This window comes from Falco cherrug, chromosome 6 (genome assembly GCF_023634085.1).
Source record: "Falco cherrug isolate bFalChe1 chromosome 6, bFalChe1.pri, whole genome shotgun sequence".
Lineage (NCBI taxonomy): Eukaryota > Metazoa > Chordata > Aves > Falconiformes > Falconidae > Falco > Falco cherrug.
Window position 1 is genome coordinate 62,345,376 of NC_073702.1, and position 24,000 is coordinate 62,369,375.

Genomic DNA, 24,000 nt, shown 5'->3' on the forward strand with positions numbered 1-24,000 from the left:
GTAATGCTAGCTTAAATCCAGCATACTTCCAATGACAATCTGTGGATGGATGCCATTTATAGGACAATACTAGTTGGTCTTAACCCAGAAAAAGTAAGGAATAGTTGGAGCAATGAATACTGTTTGAACAGCTAATGCTTATTTCTGCACTGACTTGAAACCTGACTCGGGCATCTGCTGAGCTGCTGCGACCACTGAGCTGTAAGACAGCAGCTGTGACAGAGGGGAGCGGTGCCCATTGCAGCTCCAGCTCACTGCTTTGGGAAGAAGCCACTGTCCTGGCAAAGCCCATGTTTCCATCCTCTGACCTCCTCACAACGGCAGCAACCCTGGACCACAGGCTGCAAGGTACACCAAGTGGCAGCTGCTCCAGGGGGTAGGGGAAATGCGGCTGCCTGAGAAAAAAAGGGCGATAAATTGCTGGTGGATATGAAATAGGAAGATGAGGAGGAGACTGATCCTGGGGTCCCAATTACTAGACTAACTCCTACGGTGAGAACATTAACTTCTGTCCCCATAGACTGTGGCACGGCAAGGACAGAGTGTGGATGACCACTCACATCCAGCTGAAATGAATCCAGGAATCATGAAAATGCCAACTACTCAGGCAGTTCCAGTAAAATAATCAGATGGACAACTATCTTTATCATGTCCTACTATGTCTTAAGGAGAGTCCCAAGAACTGTACAGCCAAGTGGAGCTGCAAGTCTGAACTGAAGCTCAGACACATGTTAGAGCAGACTGCAGAAACTCAAGAGTGTAATTTTTACCTGCACCTAATTATACCTTTTCATAGGTCCCCCTTTTTCTGAATTCTTTCTAAGGAAGAATTACCCAAAAGATATGTATGAGTCCAAGGGGAAAAAAAAAGGAATGATTAAAAAATAACACTTTTAGCACTTCTCAACACAAATCAGATGTGAAACCCTGTCTTCTGATTGAGAGTAGTTTTGAATTACATATTTTTTTTTACTTTACAGAAATTAGGGTGGTACACAAAGGATCATACTCCTTCTTTCAGCATTAATTTGAAACAGGGTAAGTCCAGCGAAGGTGAAAAACTGTGTGTCACTGCTGGTCCAGATGACGATAAACGCACTCAGCAAGTTAGTCACTATTAAAGTGAATATTAAAGCAAATGAAATAATTTAAGTGATTCACTCATTCACTCACTCCTCCAACTGCAAGCAGTTTATACTGTAAGGACAACTTTAAAAAAAAAAAAAGACAAAAATCTACCAACTAGGCTGAGCCGCCATCCTCTCCATGTAATCCTTGGCCATGTTGATGGCCTCGATGTTTTCAGGGAAGAGCACACAGAACATCGCCAGAGCCCCAAGGTTGTTGCCATATATTTCATTCCACCGAGCGCTGAACTCCTTCGGGTCCCAGGGAGGAAGGTACTCCAGGGGATTAGACAGCATCGTTTGTACTGCCTCAGTCAGGCGAGCTGCAATGTGCTGGTGTGTGGTGGCAGCCTGGAGACGCAGAGCCTCCATGTCCCCTTTGGAGAAGTAGAGCATGGGGTAGCTGTCATAGTTGGCATTGACAAAAGGAACCATCACGTCCGGGTCCTCCCTGGCACCGCAGGCAAAGGCGAAGCAAACCGCGTGTATGAAAAACACACTTGGGGCTCCCCGTGTGTGAGTCCTCATCGTGGCATCAGATCTCCAAGTCTCAATGGCAGCCAAACCATCTTTGAAATATCCTATGGCAGATGGACGTGAAAGAGAGAGTTAAAAAATGAATCTCTGAGACACTGTAATTCAGGATGTTCTCTAGGAAATATGATTCCATCTAGACCTAAAGAACCCCACATACTGTCCAGGTGGCTTTCAAATCATTTCTATATGAATACTTTGGACAAAATACCTACTGAGCGATTCATCTGAAAGAAAAAAATCTGTACACTTTGAAGAAAAGCCTCTCCCTCCCACATCTTTCCCTCTAGATACAAGGCAAAGGAACACACTGTTGTATGCAAGATTTCAAATAATTGCAGCAGCGCCTAATATGAAGCAGTGCTGACTGTACTGGCAAGTGGAGGAGGGTGGGAGGGGAGGAAGAAGGGGGAGAGCCAAGGAACTTGTGCTGGCGGCAGCCAAGCCTGCGTGCTGCCTTGGCTGATGTTAGCAGCTGGAGAGGGAAGGACGAGGAATGCTGGAGGTTTGCACTGGGGTCATTTTATACTGCGCTTGAGGCCTCCGGTTCTGACACGTCCTCGTTTTCAGAGGAAGGAAAAAAAAAAAAAAAAAAGAAGTCAGAAAGAAAAAGAGAAAGAGAAAGCAGCAGAGCCTTAGAGAAACAGCTGAAATACCTTGCCTTCAGGGCATTTAGGGTTTTCGCATCATTATTACTATTATTGTTCTAGGGGGCTCTCCATTTTGCCTGTGGAGATTTACTGCCAGCTACCAAGGATGAACACTGAATTAAAGCATATATTTTCCTACATACACAACTTCTCAAAATATGCTCAAATGGCAAACCTATGCAGAGGTTGAATGCAAGTATTTAAACATAGTAAATTACTTCGTAAAAATTACCAAAGATCTAGCCTGAAGTCTCAGATAAAACATGACCAGGATCCCCCTGAGGAAAGCTAGCGAATTCCTAGAATTCTTCCGAGGGGAAAGGTTACAGAAAGCAGACCCAAGGGAGACAGTTTTATGTAAATAACGAACAGTAGTTTTCAATTATTGAAAAGAGAAATAGACAGAAGGAAGGAAAACCTAAAAACAAACATGAAATATTTTTTTCCCATGGAAAACCTGTTTCACAGGGTTCAGTCATTAAACCTGTAAGAAACTGAAGTACAAAGTAACCTTTTATTTCTCCCCACAGCTCCCCACCTATAGATGCCAAAATTTTCTAACAGAAACTTAGGCTGCTAAAACCTTACTTGGAGACCCACATCCTGATTCAACAATGTCATTAATACGTGCATAGACAATGAGCCAACCTCGGTAAGACTGGGTCCTCCATGACTACTGGGTACATAGACTCTCGAGGTACTTGTTTTCAGCTCCTAAACTGAATTTGGGAGCACGCATCTTTGGCCAAGAAGTACATCTTTGCTTATGCATTCCCGCCTAGGGTAAAAATAATATTGCATCCCGTAACCGCCTATATTTATATATTACACTGTGTAGCATAATTGCTTTAACAGAGCATAATGAAAAATGACATTTTCATAGTATTTTAATGCATTTTGCAAGTAACTTTTGTCCTTTTTTGGATGTAAACCTGTCATTACAGGACACATTACGCAGATCACAGGATGGTTTATTTGGTAACACTTTTACTATATCTACATAGTCTCTCACCACATACATACATACAAAGAAACATGCACCGCAGTTTACCCAAACATACTCAAGTCTACTCGTATTCTCATCTATAAATAAGGAAACTATACAACAGTATATTTTGAAAGGAAGCAGGTAAAACTCAGCCAAACCAGCACATTATGTTTCGAAAAACGATGTCATTTTTTTAACTGTTGAAAAGAACTGCTTTTTCATAACTAAAAAAAAAGAAAAAAATAGGTTTTTTTAAAGCCTCTATGACCCTTTAGAACTGGGGGAAGAGGAAAGAATAATAATAAAAAAATATTTTAAAAAAAACCCGCAAATATCTAAAAAAGACCACAAAAAAATGCCTGTAACTTTTTCTGTGATGATTGTACATTGAAAGAAGTTTCCTGGCTTACACAATCAGAAAAAAATCCTGGCTAGCAGTAAGGACTTCATGCATTCTTTTCCTTGGTTTGATTTCTCTAAGTACTTCTGCACATCAACGAGAATTAAGCACACAGACACATTTAGGGATTGTTTTAAGAGCTCCCTAAATTAGGGTCTTTCTGACTAGAGATTAGGGATTATACAGTAAGGTTTCCCAGAACTCCTTCTTTGTAAGCCTGGACACACGTTTCCCAGCGTTTCCTCATTATCAGACACCTCCAGTGTTGTTTAAAATTCATAGTCCATATTTTAAGAATTCAATAGTCCCCTTTTTTTTCTCCCCTTATGTGTGTGTGCATTTAATAGACAAGGTAAACCCTTTTTTTACCTTGTACATGAGAAGCAACCACCATTCCACACAGTTTAGATTAACAGCAGCATAACTGGAAAACCGATCTACGGTATATTCACAGGCAGCACATTCAGAGTCAAGGTCTGGAAGAAAGTCAATAGGCAGTGACAAAAGCAGGACTACAAAGTCATTCTTATTTATTCTTGGTTAAATCATACTGACATCCTTCCTGTGATATGAAGAAAACCCATGGCAGCCACAATTCCGTAAGGCCAGTGAGCCCTATCCCATAACTTTGCAGGGCTCAGGCTGGTGTGACTGGTGGATGGGAGGAGGCAGCTAGAAAGGAGTCCACCTTCCTCTCCATGCAAACCTCTGTGGAGGTACCAGCCACACCTCATCACCCAGATGAGGCCTCAGGGTGGCATGACTATAGCTCAAACTGTGCTACAGAAAGCGAGGAGAGAGACAGGTGTTCCACATTTTCTCATCTGTGATGTCCTTCAAAGTAGGACCAGCAAAAGTAGTAACAGAAACAATCACAAAGCTCCACATGGAATAAACATGTGGATATCCTCACCCAGATAGTAAGGAAATACAAATCGGATGGTTCTGGATACAACCATGACAAACCACCCCTGCAGGGAGTTCAATTGGCAGAACTGCCTTCAACCATGCATATCATCGAGTCCTTCACTGACTAGGACCAGACCTGACCACACGCTTCACTGCCTTACTGACTCATCCGTGCAACTCCGTCGGGCTAACGGGAATGATCACCGCTCCTCTGTTCAGTAGCTCTTTAGAAACTACACTGATGGATAAGATCTATAAAACCACTTCAAAAATTACCAGGTGGTTGCAAAAGAACCAAAGCACCTTCAGTAGAAGAATATGACCCAAACTGGTGACATTTAGGGATTATTTAGAATTCATTAGAATGGCATAAATGTACCTGGGGTGGGGTGGGGAGGTGGGGTGTGGAAACAAGCCAAAACCACTGAAGCAGAACACAAATGTAACTGTATTGAACTCCATACTTTGAGGTTTCTTTAGTTAACTTACTTGCATACTAAAAGCTAAAGAAACACATAGCACTGTTCAAAGACACACATACGAACCTCAATTATCTGCATAGCTTAGGTCAGGGGTCCTCAAGCTTTTTAACCAGGGGGCCGGCGTGCGGATGCAGTGGCAGGCAGTCATCTGCGGCTGCTTGGTTTCCCCCCAACCCCCGGTGGGGGTGTGGGGGTGTGTCTGTAAATACCGGGGGCCAGATTGAGGACCCTGGGGGCCGTATCTGGCCCACAGGCCATAGTTTGAGAATCCCTGGCTTAGGTGAAGCCAGACTTGCACAAACTTGGCCACATAATCTCCAATTTACCAGTTGTGAGTGACCCTGCTACAAGTCTGATATGTGGGGCTCAAAAGAATAGGAGCCTGGGCCTTCTGATTGCTTAAACTGCACACTCAATACTATTTTTTACAGTTAAAAGAATTCCTTACTCTCATATTACACTACATCATTACCAGCCACAACTTCCAAGAAAAACTTTACCAAGCAACTCAACCTTTTCTGAAAATGAGGTGGTTTTATTCAGTTTGGAAACCATGATCTGATAAAGTATGAAAAATTAAAAGGAGTGTGAAGGATGCTTGCCCATGGATGAAAATGCTAATGTGCTTTGAAAAGGTTGTCACTTAGCATTAGACTGAAAGAGCATTTGCCACGATTTCCACTCCATTGCCAGCAGAAACAAACAGTAAAGAACAACAATTACTCTAGAAAAAACACACTAAACCTTAACTATTTCAGTTCTCACCATGTGCATCAATGAGTAGATGTTCAACTGCAGCAAAAAAAAACAGTATCGTAAAACTGATGCCAGTAACTGAACTGGACATTGGTTTATACAAACAAGTTCAAACAAACTTGGTTTGAGACACTATTTAAAAGAGAGGCCCCATTTACTTCTGCCACTGGTGCACAGAAAGGCTGCTCCAGCAGTGAGCGCAGAGTGGGAGAGGGGCAGCAGGACAGGGTGAGGAAAGGACAGCACCATTAGGACCATCAGCTGGCAGCACTATCCTTGAAGCAATCTGACCTTCTTGTGGATCACAAAAAAATAAAACCATGAAGAATCATGGCTTTCTGCAGTATCACTTCTAATAAGCCACTATGCTTTGTGGATGCTTTTTGTTGGGACAACATTTGCATCACTTCTTAAAAAGCAGACATCACAGGTGTCTCTGCCAGCATCACCAACACCAGCCCATGACTCACCTCTGACATGGGTAACTCATCAACATTTACAGCCACGAACAGAAAAAGTGGGTTTTCTGGTGACTAAAACTTCTATGAACCGGAGGCATCACTACACCAGAGATTACTCAGGTTTCTGAATGAAACAGCCTCCCAGAGCCCAGGGCTGGGACATGAACAAGTCAGACCTGCCCATGTGGTCACACCAGGAGTGACTGTCACAGCGCACTGCTCTTGCCTATGCTCGCCGAGGTCATGGGCCCTCCTACACCTCACCACGTAACCATCGAGGAAGCCACGGGCCCTCTTCTACTTCATGGTGTGACCCGCTGAAGTCACCTCACTGTGTACCCTGGGGAAGGCTAACACTCAAACAGGAACAGGAGTCTCCAGCCAGAAGGTGGTGGACGGAATTACACCCTCAGTGAGAGGTGGGTTTCCTACTCGCATGCTGTCTTCTTCTAGATTGCTCAGGAGATGCTGCAGGCAAACTCCTGGCATCTCTACTGTTGACATACTGGCTTTCCTCTGAACGCCCCTGCAAAGCACGTAGCTGCCTTTAGAGAAGCCCTGACACTCAGCTTGGGTATCCCACCTCTATGCCTGTAAGAAAAAAATTAGTATATTTAAACTACTTTAAAACTCAGAATTACCATTTAAAGACTTATCTCCACAGATTCTACAACTTTTTGTCTTCTTTTGGGCAGCTCCGGTTTTCCACAAAGGCTACAGTTCTCATTATTGCTACCCCAATTACCTCCACAAGTGTTTGGGTAAGAACTGTGTTCAAATATTTAATGGAAAAATCTGTTCCACCATACTGACAAAAAGCAAATCTTCAGGTTCAGCCTATAAACTTTTACAATAGACAATGACCAGTGAATCAGCAAGGACTTAACTTTCACAATTTTTCTGCATCACTTCTTGATAAATTATTGAAAGTGAAAGCAACCTTTTCTACTCAATTATTTTTTATTTTTTTTTGCAATTTTTTTTATTTTGCAAACAGATTTAGAAACGGGAGAGCAAAAGTCCTCTAACTGAATCCAATGACATTTAAGTACTAAAAAACATGGGCTAAGTCCACAAAACCAGAAAGGTGGAAGGGTCAGTAGAAACAAACTCCCATACATATTGCCATTTCGTTCCTACTGACTCACAGAAACATACCTGATACAGCAAAATTAGGTAGCAAATGAGTTGGGACCAAGGAATATATACTTATTTTTGTACTGTAACAATCACAATAAAACTACTGACCAAAGTATAATTCCCACACCAGCAAGCAGTACTGCCAAGTCCCTTCAAAGCTGCAGGGCTGGACAACAGTGCAAGGAACTCCCACGTTTCAAAGTAAGAGCAGTCGGGAGTCCTTCCACCCACCTTTTGGTCAGCGAGATAAAACCACGGACCATCTATCTCTCCAACAAAAATGCTGGGAACCTATAAAAATCACTGCTTACAACTTCAAAAATACCTACTATGACCTTAACCACCAGGGGACATTACTTCATTTCTTCCTCTGATTTTTTCACTACGAGAAATATGCTACATCACAATTATATAATGTCAAAGGTATTTAAAAGCTTAAATACTGAAATCCCAAATATAATTCAGAATCAAAAATACAATAAATCAAGTACAGCTCAGGTACCCAGGTGTTAGTATTGCACTTGTTCTGAAGTGATCTGAAACACCCTGAAAGAAGCGTTGTATCAACTTATATGCCTGAATAACAGCTGTGCTATGAAAATTACAAAGGCAACCAGAAACAAGCAGTTCCTATAGGAATTATCAGCATATGACATCATGTCAGCAGTCAAGATTTAAACTTGCATCTGTCCTTTGATCTATGCACAAAATTCAATGGTTCTATTTAGAGCAGTACACAGCAGTGTGAGACCATCATTCTGGGAGAATGGAGGGTTGCATTCATTCACCACCATGCTACAGACAGGACAGCAACTGCAAAGTATTTTTATAAGTTTACAGTAGGATGCATAAAGTATCTGTGATGGAAGTTTCATCTCTTAATTCCTTTCATTTAAAAGCTTATTTGTCTATTTTACTACTGTAGGTATGAATTAATGGGGCATACACACATGCACATTGAATGCACAACCTTCTCTCTGCCTCAAGCTAAAACAAGATTCAAATTGTCTGCATGCCCAAACCATAATCCGGGAATTTGGAATTTTATTCTATTTTATAATGTATCCTACTATATAAATCCTTTCTCAATAATTTTTTGGCTGCGCTAACATTACTATCCCTTACTGGGATCTTTTATTCCACACTTCACTGTACAGAGTGAGTAAGGAAGTAATTTTGTATCCAGAATCCTGAAGTTGATCATTCCCAACCAGTACAGGCATGCCTGTCAAGGCATCTACGTTCAGTGAATAAAAATTCAGTCATTTTTACCATCAAAGGCATAAAACTATAAGCTACCGCAGAAGGATTTCCTGTAGAGCACTGGCATTTTATCCTGAGCTGAAGTATTTTACAAGGCCATTTTGATAATTAAAAATACAGTTATTTTTTGTAGAAATGCTTTCAGAGACACCAACACTCACAGAAGACAGTTTGAGAATTTTTCTAAAGGCCAAAAGGCTACATTAACTATGTTCATCTGCTCCATTAATGTCCCAGAAGTCAATCAAACCACTCATTCATCCACTCTGTTGTTACAGCACGTAGGGCATTTGTTGGTGCCTAGGACTATGATGGTAACACACACAGCAGAAACACAAAGCACCTGTAGCAATTTGGGTGGTGAAACAGTATTCCTTTGGCAGCTGCTTGGAAGTAACGGATCTCCCTTGCCCATGCACACAGACCCATTCAGGGGGTCTGCAAGGCTGTGAGCCCTTCGGTGTGGGGTATCGGAAACCACACTTAGGGTTTCCTCAGACAGCAGCCTACAACCGGGAAGCACAACTGTGCCTCACAAGAGCAAGCGAGCAATGGAAGAGAGGATCCGAGGTAACCGAGACCGTGGACTCTGCATGGATCGAGTGGTACAACCACAGCACACAGGAAGGGCCGGGAAATCTTCAGAGTGAGATCGCAATGCCCAGGATGCACAAATAAAGGACTGGGCCGGGGGCTTGGGGGTGCGAATCATATATGCAAAAGGAAGAAGCCAGATTCATTGCTGTCAAAACAGAATTCCTCCTTGTGTCTAATCCAGCACACTCAGTGCTGCATGCCGTGCAGCTGCTGCCCTCACTGCGCAGGAGGTTGATTACAGCACCAGAAATGTCTTGATTGTGAGACCAGTGTTTCTATTTCTGACTTTAATTTCTATCCTCTTTTCCAACTAACACTTCTTTGTTAGCCTTGACCTTTACTCTTCCAGATACTTCTAAATGTTTTAAGTCCCCTGGCTTGTTGTTCTCCTCTACTGTGTATATTTAACAGTTTTAATCTTTCCTGCTTATTGTTTTAATTGTCCTTCATTCAGCTGCCTCCACGACGCTGGAAACAGATGAAGTGTTTCCGTTGGAGTTTTACAAAACCAGTTCTCACTCTCTGTACATCTATCTACAGACTTCAGTAGTTGAAGACACCAAATAAATATTTGTATTTGTAAAGCATTTCCACAGGACGTCATATTTATAGACAGGAATTCTAAAATGCATCACATCCTTCAGTTGCTATGGGATCAAAACTCATTTTATCTAAGTTTCCATATCCTGTTTATGAATTGGTCTTACATACAAAACTATTAAATTTGTATTCATTATTGTGCTGGTTTTGGCAGGGGTAGAGTTAATTTTCTTCTTGGTAGCTAGTATGGGGCTTGTTTTGGACTTGTGCTGGAAACAATGTTGATAATTCAGGGATGTTTTAGCTATTGCCCAGCAGTGCTTGCACAGGGCCAAGGCCTTTTCTGCTCCTCATCCCACCCCACCAGCTAGAGGGCTGGGTGGGCACAAGAAGTTGGGAGGGGACACAGCTGGGACAGCTGACCACACTGACCAAATTCCATACCATATGATGTCATGCTCAGCAATAAAAGCTGGGGGAGGAAGGAGGAAGAGGGAGGGGGGAACATTTAGAGCGATGGCGTTTGTCTTCCCAAGTAACCGTGATGCGTGATGGAGCCCTGCTTTCCTGGGAGTGGCTGAACACCTGCCTGCCCATGGGGAGTGGTGAATGGATGCCTTGTTTTTGTTTTGCTTGCTTGCGTGCGTGGCTTTTGCTTTAGCTATTAAACTGCCTTTATTTCAGCCCATGAGTTTTCTCACTTACTTTTCCAATTCTCTCCCCTGTCCCACCAAGGGGAGTGAGTGAGCAGCTGCGTTGGGCTTCATTTGGTTGGGGTTAAACCACAACAATTATTCATTTTAGTATTGTGACAGCATATAGGAGCATCAGCAAAGTCCAAAGGCACCTATGCTAGTCAATTTACGAACCTACAAAGACTGCAATCTAAGCAATTTAAATCAACACTTGCTTTTATATAATCTACACATAATCTTACAATGTGTGTACACAGACCCCAAACGTGTATTCACACAGAAGAACTACTCTTCCTTTTGCTACAGGATAAATGTGTCTGTGTTTGTAGGCCTAAACTGCACCACCCTACCTGGTAGGTACATCTCTCTGCAGATCAATATGCTGTTCATTATTATTGGTACAATTCTGTTGTTACCTCTGTTGCTTTCATCTGTTATCATCATCTGTGGTTTCTATACACATCTAGATATAGCATACAGTTCCTTTTTCTCTCCTGATAGATATAATATATATACACACCCAGGTGCAGCTTATATTTTCAAGGTAAAAACTTGAGAGACAATGAAACGTATTGTCCTGTAGCTCCTTCGGGGTTATTAATGCCCCCACTGCTGCCCAGAATACCCCTGATAAGAAGAGACAAATTTTCATGGACAGAGCCTCCAGCTGCAGATGAAGTTATTGGCTATATTACTCCTGCAAAATTCAGCTACTCAGAGTTGGCATGAGCAATTCGTGTATGTGTCAACACAACCACAAAATTACAGGTTAATTCTGAAATTTAGAATTGTATCATGTTATTCCTGACCTTTGGGTTTGTGCAGGCATAGCTCTTGCAGCAGAACTGAAACCTGACAGACTGCTTTGGCAAAAAAGTGTGATGCACCACAGTTGCAAGGATCTGATTAAAATGCTTTAAAATGATGTGACATCCACAGAAATACTTTCAAACACTTTTGAAAATACTGTAACAACTCTAGGCAGCCATTTGATTAGAAGACTTAAGAGGGTTACCAGGCTTCTAGAAACCATTCAGTATTTATAACATTACTGATAAAAATAAATAAATAAAAAAACCAACACACCCCAAAATGAACATAAACCAGGACAACTTGTGGTGAAAGAACTCTTATGTTAGAATTATATTTATCTGGTACTGAGATACAACACCTGCTTGAGTCAAGTGACCAGGGTCCCTACAACCCATTGCCTGATGTAAACAACGCTATCGCCAATTCCTGCTCTATACTATGTGAGTCTAAGCAAGGGGAAAGACAGAAAGACCAGACAAAGGTAATTCCAGACTGGGTACATAATGGCCGCATTGTGCCTGGGCTTTCACACCTAACTATGTCCCAAGAGCAGGTGACAGCCAGCACCTGATGTGAGAAACTACTTCCAGCTTTCTGTCTGACCTTCGTGTCATTCCCAAAATGACCAGACCCCTCTGGTCAGCAGTCTGTTACCAACGCTACGCTCCTGCTAAACTCCTACTGACAAAGCATTCATAAGAAAGGTCCCAGGTGACATCAGCTTTTTTTCTAGCAGGCTTTAATCCCCTCCTCTGCTCTGTTCCCATCCTGAGCAGATAACTGAGTCCCGCCAAAGCGCAGCACACAAGGCTTTGGGGTTTTTGCTAATGCAGCTTTGTCACACCCTCACCATATCCCAGCTGGGCTTAGCAGGGCTAACAGACATTGGTACAAAGCTTACCCATCTAAACAGAAAAGTAGCTCAAAGGAAGGACTTTCCACCATATATTGAGTCTATTTATAATAGATAATTGGCTACAGTCACTGGTACCATGGTTTAACAGCTTTAGGGGACTACGCTACTGTAACTAAGCTCTTTTATCTATTCCAGCTGAATGGATGCAGAAAAGAAGGTGTAAACAGCCAGGACAAACTTGCTGCCGAGATATCATACTTACCAATTAAATATAACCTGCTAAGCAAAAGTCATATTTTCATTCACCCAACAAACACTCGGATTACCAAGTTTAAGCCATGAAACAACGGTTACAGAAAGTTGCTTAATTATTTTTTCAATCCTTTCAGAAAAAAAACCAAAAAAACCCAACCCCAAACCCAGGGAAAACAGGCTTTATTTCTTGCAAAATGTCCAGGAACAATAGCAGTAGTAACTAAATTTCTTTCTGCTCATTGCTAGACTACGTTGTGGGTGCCAGATGTGCAAGTCTTCACACACAAGCCTAAGAATGTGACTCAGTTTTAGCTAAACGCAATCACTTTTGAGAAGGGACACTTCAGTTTTAGAGATTGTTTACAGCCTCATTTAACATTAGGTATCACTGCTCAGACTGCTGAGTACTGATGGATGCGACCATTTCTCCACCAGCATATATACTATGTTCAGTCACAACCCAAGAGCTGCCTGATGATGGGAATGACTTTCTACCACCACTGATCTAGGCTTTATTTGCATTCAGTTTTGAAAAAAACTTATGTGCTTGTGGTCACTGGACTTGAGGAAAAGAAATGGTACTCACAGACCTTATGAACACAGTGTTTCTAAAGGCATGAGCCTTTATAAAGTACCAAAGTTCACATGTCACTCTAAAACTTTCAGCTACTTTCAGCACTTTCAGCTACTCCTTTTTACTTGTAACTGTATGCAACCTATGGAAATCACATCTAAAATTTTGCCAGGTAATTAAACATATTTTCCTCTCCATTGTGGTGGTGACTTTTACGAAATATCTAGTTAAATAATATACACTGTAGTAAAGACCGAAGTTGCTTAGGCAACCAAAATCTATCAACTTGTTTTGTTCAATTTCTGTTCAGACCATTTGTTCAGCTCTTGCCTTTCTTCCTTTGCAACCCATATATTCTATGACTGAAGAATAGGTTTTAGAGGATGTTGTGTACAAATATGCAGTGGAAAAACAGCACCACATGTCTTGTGAGGTCAGTCTCCACAGTAAAGGACACAGGTATGTTTATAAACTATGCTCATCTCTTTCTTTTGCATTAAGTAACGGCCAGTTCTTTCCATGGCAATTCAAAATTATGTGGAGTATCACAATGCTTCAAACAAAACAACAAAAAGGAAGCTCTTATTTCGAATAAGAAAAGAAAATTACATTTTCTTAAAGTACAAATAGTTCAGTCTCAGTAAAACACGCTGTGATTAGTATATTCTAGTTTCGCATCCTAGCGGAGTTTACAGACAGCCAAGAGAACCCCAACCCAGAACTGCTACTTCGGAGATTTCAAGTAAAAACTTTGCTAATTTAGGTCACTGAAGAAACACACATAAGCAATGACACACAATAAAAGAACTCATAGTTGAAAAAATATTTAGCGCTTCTGTAGAAAAATGCACCCAAGGATCTCCAAGTAGTTACGAAACAAATTAATTAAACTTCTCAACACCCCTGTGAAGCAAGCAAGCACATTTATCTGTTTTATGGGGAAGGAAACAGAGCCATGGAGAGGTGGAGTGACTTGCCCAAGGCTACCCAACAAGAGTCTTTCAGAGTAATAAACAGCATCAGAATTATTGATTCCCACTGCTGCCCTTCAGCTAAATTGTTCCTTTTTTGAAATATTGCAATGAGTTATAATAATTGTTGGCATGATAAACATAATGTGGCAATATTTAGCCGAGGTTTGCTTTGTCTTTGTTCAGACCGTATTAAAAGTCCAGTGTTGTTTAAACTGCAATTGATCTTCTTAGGGCAACCAAAAATCTCCACCTAGTTGAGCAATATTTCCTGTATTTCATTCACAATTTTATCTATTTCTTACATTGCCATTGCTTACATCCGAAGAAGCCACTCCAGCTTGAAAAGTGCTGGAAGTACATCACAGCTTTACACGGTTTCAAGAGGAATGGACAGAAAAGCAGAGAGAGCGGCTACTTTCATTCATACCAACGTGAATGTTAGGAACTGGCATTGGATGCCACCAAGTGCCGATGCACCGATTCCATGCCATAATGGCTAAAGGAGCTGCAGCTTGCCGTCCTGAGAGCTGAGGAGAGCGGACTGCCTGCGTCAACAGCTGTGGTCCCAGGTCACTTAACGACTTTTCCAACAACAAAAAAGCGGCTGGAAGTCGCATCGGGCAGATGGCTCTTTTCCTGCCTCTCAGCTTCCCTAGGTGCAAGACGAGGATGCTACCGCTTACCTTTCACACACGCATGCTTGGGAGGCTTCACCGGGCAGCAAGCGGCTGGGAGGCTCCTGCGGCGATGGTGCTACGGGAGAGCAGGGAGCTGTTAGCCTGGGCGCAGCCCGCACAGAGCCAGCTGCGTCCCCCGCGCGCACCGCACCGCACCGCGCCGCCGGCGGGGCCCATCCTGCGGGCGGCCCAGCACCCCCGGCGGGGTGCCCTGAACGCACCCCCCACCGCGCCGCCCCGCACCGCCGCGGACAGCCCGGAAAATCCCGTGCCCGGGGGCCGCTGCCCGCGGGACGCCCCCGGCGCCCGCCCCGGGTCGAGCTGGGGGCCCTGCCGCGGGGCGCCCGCCGACGCCCGGTGCCCCCGCTAACGCCGCCGGCAGCGCCCACCGCGGGCCCCGCGCCACGGGGACGGGGGCGCTGGGTCCGACCTCCCCCGCCCCGAATCGGCCGGCAACCGATGCCCCAGCCTGGCGCGGGCGCAGGGGCGCTCCCGGGGCCCGCCCCGCCGCCGGGCCCGCCGCGGGCAGGAGGGGCGGGGGCGGCCGCCCGGCGGAGCGGAGCGAAGCCGAGGGTCGGGACGGCGCGGCGGGGCGCGGAGGGCAGCGCTGCCCGCGCCGCACGGGCACTCACCGCCGGCGGCCCCTGCCCGGCGCGGCCCCGCCGCTCGCAGCCGGAAAGTTTCTCCGCGGCAGCCGCGGGGGACGGCGCGGGGGGGGGCGCTTTTCAACTCAGGAAGAAAGTGACTCCCCCCCGCTCCACCTCCCGCCTCCCCGCCCTCCGCCCTCCCTCCTTACCTCTCCCGGCCCTCCGCCCCGGCCCGCCGGCCCCTCACGCCATGGCGGCCGCGGGCGCGCTCGGGCCGCCGCGGGGACCGCAGCGCCGGGCGGGGGCGGCGGGGGAGCCCGCCCGGCCCTCACGGCCCCGCCGACGCGGCTGGCGGCCGGCACCGGGGCTGCGCAGCCCCCGGGCGCTGGTTTCGCTTTGCGTGCGCTCGGCTCTTACTCGGTGCCGGCGGCCGCACGGATTTTCCTCCCGGCCCGCTCCTCCCCGTCTCGTACTGCGCAGAAATACCCGAATTCCCCTTCTGGCGGGGGAACCCGTGTCTCCGCGGGGAGCGGGCTGGCCCCGCACCGCGGTGTCGGCAGGTCGGGGTTGTGCACCCAGACGGAGGGCAGCGGCACCGCGGCTCGGGCAAGGGGGGCGGCGGAGGCGGGAGCCGCCAGGGTGACCCGCTCACCCGCAGCATCCACCTCCCGCGCTGCCACCGTGCTGTACGAGAGCAAAGGGCCCCGTCCCAAAGGTCCCTCCAGCCAGCAAAGAGGCAAGAAGCCAATTCCTCAATCTGCCCCTTTCGGTGCGGGGTGACTTACATCAACGTTTCCCGTGTAGAACAAAAACCTGCAACACCGTCACCATTCGAGGGCAGCCTCACAGACGTGTTTTGCAGCCGCACTACTGAAGATACTTAGGAAAGTAATATAAAAATATAAGATGAAATAAACGGTCCTTTGGAACAGTTCTCTTTGCTTTCTCAGCCACTAGAACAAAGAGAAAGTACGAAGTGAAGAATTCCAAATGTTTGTTGGGTTCTGAAAGCTAAGCGTGTTTTATCATCTTCTGACTACTCAACTGAAATGAAAAGAAAAATGCGTGTGACAGACCAAGATGGTGTCCTACCTGAAGTTTGCCTTTCACAAACCTTATTCTTCATTTTAATAATGTGTTTGCTGATGTTACTGAATCGGTCAGTGGGCTCGAAGTGCTCAGTTCCTCAGCTTTCCAATGTAAAAGCTGTTTTCTGAGGATGGTTTTATACAGGCTTTTCGTGGTTTTCAGTGTGATTTCTTGCTGTTCTATCGAGGTTAATAAACTAGTGAAAACTAGAAGCTATACATTTCCCTTCACCCCTTCACTCCTGTTGTATTTCCCAGCGATACCTATTGACAGCGTGATGAATAGGGATCCGCAAGCTGTTACTGCAAACTCCGAGAGCAATGCCAGAGCCTGGAATGAAGGCTTGCTTTTTTTACCAGTAATGACATGCCTAAAAGCAGTAAGTGCTTCAGTTTCAGTCATGCAAACACTAAATTAATCATTAGAAGATACGTTTCTAAACACCTATTTGAACGGTATTGTGCTATACTGCATTGATAGTAGAGTTGGAAAATATCAATGTTGTGACATGAATGAGCATGAGAAGAGCTACAGAGTCCCTCAGTCAGGCCTGATGTGGCTAACAGGACAATTCTGCTGGAATTTATAAAATCATTGGGATGCCTAAAGTGATGAGAAGGGAGGTATCTAAGTACTGGTCACGTATCTGCATCATGGTATTTAAATACATTAAGTATCTGACCTCAAGTTAAATGGAATTAGCCCTTACAATTGTGAACAGAATGGTCACCTGCCCAAAAAGCTTTTGAAATCCTGACCTTAGTCTGTGGTTGTATCTATCTATATCGTAGAGAAACTGTGCTGTGCTGCCTTACCCTGGCCTGGGCAAAGCACACTGTGGCTCCCCTACACCCTGGGCGCTTGGGTTTCTGTCTCATAGAGGATAAGCTTGGATGTGCTTGGATCTTGCTCTGCTGTGCAGCTGGACTATGGTGGAGGTACATACACGGAGTGGAGAGCCACAGATCCTCTCTGCCTTATGTCCTCTTGTGTAACATGGGGCTTGCTTTACTTCCCAATAACTCACAGGGTGCTTGTCAGGCTAAAGAAATAAAGAAAATTCATAGGATGATTTAGGGATATCGAAGAGAGGCAAGATCTGTCCATTCTAGATTAATTTCAGCGTTGCCACTGACAATTTTGAAATGAGAATGACCCTAGGTTTAGCAAGCACCATGTATATGGAAAGACTGAAAAAATTAGCCTGAGGATGAGATTGGAGGAAGATGTGATAACAACCTTCAACTAAATAAAAACTGCTCAAAAGGAGATAATAAGATCTTAGCCACATCCTCTGAGAATAGCATGTAAGTTGCAGTAAGAGAAATGTAGGCTAAATAAGAAAAAAAAAGTAATCTATAAGGGTAAACAAAACAGGAATGAACGGCACTTCTGTCCCTGGAGGCTTTTAAAGTACAAGTTGGACATATATTTGACAAGAACAATTCAGGTCTAGAAAGTCTGATGGATCTTGCCTTAAAGCAAGGGGCGGTCCAGATGACCTGTCAAAGTCCTTTGCAGTCCTGTTTTGTGTGATTTTGTTCAAACTGCTGCTTGCACAGGCAAGATTATGGCTCCTCTTTGATCTTCCTGTGCCCTTCACCTCTTTAGCAATGGGTATAACCTCCCTTGCTAAGGCTGAGCTTCTCTCGGTGGTTTGCTAGCCTTGCTGCATGCCAGTGAATTTGTTGCTGCTGACAGCAAGAAGAAAACACTTAAACAATAGAACAGTGTCACTCTGGAGCAGAAATTATGGGTCAGATCCGTCTAATCTCTGAATGTGTCATGAACTTTTGTTCCATACTTGACTGATAAGTACCTCTGATCTAGTCATGTTAGACTCTCTTTATGACTGCAGAGAAAAATAAATACTTTTGGGACAGAATTATTCTGACTTGCTTTATATGTCTTCTTTAAGATGTGGCAAATCCTGTCCCCAAGCTACCTATTCTGAGCACCAATCATAAAGTTGGTTTAAATGACTGACTCAGTAGCATACCATTATACAATTTCCACTCCCTTGGTGCTTCTGTCCCTGAAATCTCTCACTCCCTCTCTGCTCCCAAGTATCAGAATGCTAGATTTGTTCTCTCCTCTTTTTTATTGGAAGGGTCTCACTGAGGTTAATAATTTTTGTAGCTGTCATTTCCTTATATTACATCATGAGACACTGAAACATAGAGCAAACTGACCTTTCAGGTGGCTTTGCTCCAGAATGGATTTAGGAGAGGAGCTAAATTTGCCTTTTGGAGCTAAAGACCATTGACTTGTCCAATTGTGCAGAACATGTTCCATGAAAATTGAAAAGTGTTCAGGTCAGACACTGTTCTACTCATACGTCACATGCTATTTATGTTTTCTTGGCTTTTATGGCAAGCAACATTACCAGGAACATGAAATGTCTGGTGTCTGTGTGACTGAGCCAAACGTATGTGGGAAATGTGCCCTTTTACAACAATGGCAATTTTTGTAGGTCACACACATAGAAGTCACTGCCTTAGACACCGAAGTATACAGTGCACGTCTTGAAAATGTCTCTGGCATCTGAGACTGTGAGCAACCAGCTCTTGGTAACATCTTGGTAACATCTATCCTTTTTTCCACCTTATAGTAAATGAAGTTAGAGAAGCGAAAACTTCCGAGAAGACCCTGTGGTTGTCTGGCTTGCAGGGAAGGGAAAGGCGCTTTATTTTCCTGCTGCATTGAGGAGCTGGGTCATGGGGACATGAAGAGAGAGCGAGCCCCCATCGCTGTGCAAGGGCAGGGAGAAAGGAAGGCAGCAGGGCGGTAGGCCAGTGATGTAGAACTTATCCTTTCTGGAGGAGACACCAAGTATCTGCTGATGTTTCATACATTTTAAAGCTTTTGGTTCTCACTTAGTTGTGAAAATGGGGGGACGTTTCCTTTTTCTTTCTTTGTGACTGAAGAAGTTAGGCTAAAGAGGGAAGCTGTATGTCATTCAGTCTGTTCCACATACACAGCCTTGGCCATTCTTTTCTTTCTTCCTGCCCAGCCTATGCAATAGCTTTTTTTTTTTTCCTTTTTTCTTCTGTGTGTTTGTTTTGTTGTTTTTTTTAAGGTACCTCCCTAGCACTGAAGTCCTGTTCTCTGTGTGATCTGTCTGGTCTCTTAATTTCCATGTAAGAGGCGCTTCTACTTTTGTCATTAAGTGACAAACCTCTTCAAATGAAAAGAGAGAAAAATACAAAATTCTCTGGATTCTTTCACTAATTCTCCAAAACAATTAATTTTCTTATGACCATAACCCTTGTGTTCCCTTTGCCTTTTGTGTCCAGCTGTGGTGATTTCTGTTTTAGCCCTGTGAGCTGAAATCTGTAGGACAAGAGTGTTAGGCCAATCTCTCCTTGGAGCTGAACTGCAGAATTGCAAATCTGGATACTTGCATAATGCTCACCCTGCTGTCCTTGATCTGAGCTGTTCTCTCTAACTCTTCCCCCTGGATTTTATTAGTGCCACATGAAGGCAGCTCTGTTTTTCAAAACTTATCCCAATTCCAGCCTCATATGGGGGAATGTTGGCTATCTCCTCTTTTCCAGCCAGGGTGTGGACTAGACAGTGTCCTAACTTCATTGTTGTTCCTACTATGTCCTTCAAGTTTATGAGAGTGTTGCATGATTCATACCATTTACTACTTGGGGATTTGGGGCTCTGGCTCACTGTGCAGGCAATGGGCAGAAACAGTCACAGCTCCAAAACTGGGTAATGAAAAGAAGTAGCCTGAAATCAGCCCTGAGAATCAGAAAGACTTGGAAATCTGGAAATCTTGCCTAACTCATCAGGACACGTTCCTGCCTGGGGCATGTTTAGTGTGGCACAAAGCAATTTATCTCACAGGAAAATCTAGCCAGTTGTTTCCTATGGCTCTATCAGGTGTCAGGTACATTTATGGGACTGGAAGTGTATGTTAGTGCAACAACTGCTTCTTCCCTCCTTTGTCTGCTGCTACATTGACAGACTGGAAACGCTTCTCTCTTTCCACAGATGCAGTGTTTTACCCTCCTACACTGTGCTAGCCAAATTATCAGTAGGGTAGCTGGAAGGGGAAAGCACTAGATGTGTTTCCTAAACAGCTCTTTGTATGTAAATAGAACATCTTTCTCTGCTTTACATTTCCTTTCTTTCCCCCTTTCTTGCTCTCACCATGTGTTCAGTCTGGTTTAGCCCGAGGCCAGCAGACAGAATGTCAGATGAGAAAAAATTCCTGCAGATTTCTTAGGGAATGGATAACAACATGATGGGCAGCATCAGTAACAAGGTAAAACACTGGTGAATGGAGACAGATTCATGGTCCTCAGACATGTCAGGAAGAGAGCAACCACAAAGCAGGGACATAGGTACATACTGTGAAATGCCAAAAAATACCTGGATCCAATAAAAAATTACATGTATCATGTCATCTGTGCCTTTCAACAGCAGAATCCATTTTATTGCTTTTACCTTTGTGTAGGCATCAGCTGGGTTTATGTTTATCTCCTTCTAGCAGCTGTCAGGTTGCCTAACTGGCCTGCTCCTTCTTTAGCACTTACCCTTTCTTCCCTCTGGTAATGATCAGAACAGGTTGGAGTGGGGGGGCACCCAGCAGCATGTGGCTTTTCATTCAGCTGAATTGCTTGTTACTTTATGTTCTCAAATGTGTGACCTTTCTCAACATGTCAACTTCTTTCCTTCCAAATTTTTGCGATGTTGTAAACCGAGCGGTATCCCCTGGGGAGCACAAACCATTAATGCTCATACTGAGAGAAACCTTCCAAAGACAGGCTCGGCAAGCGCTCCCTTAGAGCTGACTGCCACAATCTCCCTCTCTAGATGCCAGGTATGTTGCAATAACATTTTTCATTTGTAACACACTGTTTTCAGTGAAAGGTATTTTTAAAGGCTAGAATCCACCTATTTTATGGAGTCACTTGATATGTGGAAAGCCAAGCAGATGGCTAAACAACTGCTGGAATTAATGAAAATATTTACAAGTTGCTTACTTATCCCCACCCCTGATTCTTATGTTTCTCATGTCTTTCTCTTCCTCCTTACACTAGAGATATGTAAATGAAAAGGTGTGTCTTGGAGACTGTATTTGAACTTGTTGCTGACTCTCCACTTCTCTTTGTAACCATCTCACTCTGATTTGCTGCATCCTAGTTGCAGCCAAGACTCAAAGGTGGGCCATTTGATCAAACACAAACACAGGCATTAAAAATTAATTCCCACTTAAATACTTACCTGTGCAGCACTAGAGGATACCGTAGTGATCAATTCTGCGCACTTGATTCTGAAGCAATGGTGTTCACCAACTGGTTGCTGTTGTTGTAGTCATACATACTCCCTAAAGACAGCTGTCTCTGCTCTTAGTTTTCAGGGGCTTCATGAGGTTGTTGCACTGGTCTGCATCAATAGTTGGTTATTGTGTGTATAGTTCTGGGGCTTTTGGGGCACTGCTGTTGAGTATTTCAGGGGCTCCTGTAACTGCTTCATTATAATTCATTCACTCATACGCCCCCATATTTGTGAGTCACTGGCAGTCACTCTACACAGCAATAGTTTCTAAATGTGTATACATATATACAAAAACTTTTGCAGTTACTTTTAATAATATCTATTTGACAGTGGTCATACTAATGGTTACTATATCTATTTTCTGATATGAATTTAATTGTTTTCACGTTACAATTCCCCCCCCCCCCCCCTTCTCAATTTTGTGTATGGATTAATATTAGTAATGTACCAGGTACTCCAAGTCCTGTGCAGTAACAGGAGAAAGGTTAGAGGAAAGAGGTAAACACCACACAATAGATATATCTTGGTAATTATTATTCACTGTAATATATGTAAATAATATATCAGGTTCCCTGATACCCTCTAGCCATCTATTGCCCTGTTGAGCTATTAATGTCAGCTCATGCTGACTCTCAAACTTATCCTTCTTGAGCTTCATCTATACTCCGTTTTCCATCACATGTCTACTACTGATCTAGAGATTTCCCTGCTTACTACCTAAGAGTGCTTAGTTTGTTTAATTGACGTAAAACCCCACACCTCCTGTGAAATGCAGATAATTCCCTCATTCCCTTAGTCTCTGGGATTCCCTGTCATGGGATCCTGCCCTTAACTGCTGCCTGTTTGTGTGTCTATATATATATCTGGGCAGTCATGCCTTTTTTTCTGGGCAGTTTTGAGGGAGAAAATAGGGATAAAAGTTCACTGCTGCTGTCTCCAACACTGCTGTTTCAACAGCAGCCCTTCAGTAGGTATTTTTGAGGCCTTCTGTCAGTATAAGATGAATTTTTTATCTCTCAATTTCAGAATATCATGTATCTTCTTGCAAAATTTACAGTGGCATCTTCTTTCTCTGGATTAATGTAATTTGCAGGCTGCTCAGCACCTGGGAGCACCCATTTAAATTCTCGGTGTGGGGTGAGGTCCCAGGGGATGGCATAGCAAGAAAACTGCAATTCTCGGGTGTTATTTTGAGATAAGGCAAGAAAAGACTTGCTGTATTCACCTATACTTTTATTCCTCAGAGGTGGTGGAGGCTTTAAAAAGTAATTTTTTAAATGTAAATTTATTAGGCACATGGAGCCACAACTTTTGGAGTTGTTTTAGTGTTGTGACAGGACAAAGGCTATTGCAAGTTAGTGAACTTGTTTTCTTAAGATATAAACTGAAAATACTGCTTTCATAAATTTTGGACAAGAACATCTATTTTTTTCCTCCTGTATACAGTGCAAGATAGTTTATGATTTTCTTCACTCTTGAAAGGGACATAAGTTCTTCAACCATGTAAGAGGAAATCAAACTGAGTGTTTAAGGGTTTGTACAATGGGAAATAGAAATACCATTCTGGCTGGCAGAATCTGCTTGGCCTGGGCCATCGGAGCTGTGGTGGGGGCTGTGCAGACTGTTATTCCATTTGTGCTGCTGCCATTTTGTGTCTTGCACCCTCTAATTTGCAAAAAGGGCTGGAAGCCGTAACATAGTTTTGAAGTGGCTGCAATCGTTTCTCACCCCCGTGCAAGTATTTAAAAGTCATTATGACCATGTGTGAGAGAACTACGTATGCGCTCTGGCAGCGTGAGTGGGAAGCAAGAGGGATTTTTAGCACAGTTCTGATCAAATCAGTTTAGCTGCAGCAGGTCAGAAGTTAGACACGGTGCTTCAGATGTTTGCCCTTCTGCGAACTGTGACACCTGGTCAGCTGCAAACATCTGTGGTCTTGACAAGCTTGCCAGAGAACTGCTGTGGGTACCCAGCTCATACTGAAAAGATTTCCCTTACACCTTTGATGTATATTCAAGAAAATGATCGGTCATGCTGGTCACAGAATACTAGAACATTGACCTGTAGATAGGAATCCCCAGTTTGCCCTGTAAAGATGCTGGCAAGCTTTTCGAGCTGGAAACCTCTGAGTCTGTTTAACTTCCTGGATTCCATTTTATTTTGGCCCTAATTCAAGCTCTGTTATCAAGTTAAGCATTTCTATTTGTAATGCTTATGGAAAAGTGGGATTTGTTTCTTGCACTGAAAACTTTCTGAAGAAATCCTTGATTTTTTTTTCCTCTCCCATCACTCACCAAGGCCATTTGATGTTCCTGTTATTCATGGCTGCAGGAAACAAAAT

At 43.8% G+C, this 24,000-nt stretch overlaps 1 protein-coding gene across 8 annotated transcripts in view; it reads right to left on the bottom strand.

The window, feature by feature from the left end:
* Positions 1-16,546, bottom strand: part of DSE (dermatan sulfate epimerase) — a 37,837-nt gene extending 21,291 nt beyond the window's left edge. Inside the window, exons 1-3 of one of the 8 annotated variants that reach the window (XM_055714057.1) lie at positions 15,931-16,534; positions 14,698-14,767; positions 1,240-1,708 (exon numbers count right to left, since the gene is read on the bottom strand). In XM_055714057.1, coding sequence (XP_055570032.1) covers positions 1,240-1,708; positions 14,698-14,767; positions 15,931-15,939 — 548 coding nt within the window. In that variant the 5' untranslated portion in view covers positions 15,940-16,534. The other 7 variants (XM_055714062.1, XM_055714059.1, XM_055714061.1 and 4 more) reach the window with 7 other exon arrangements.
* Positions 16,547-24,000: the final 7,454 nt, after the last annotated feature.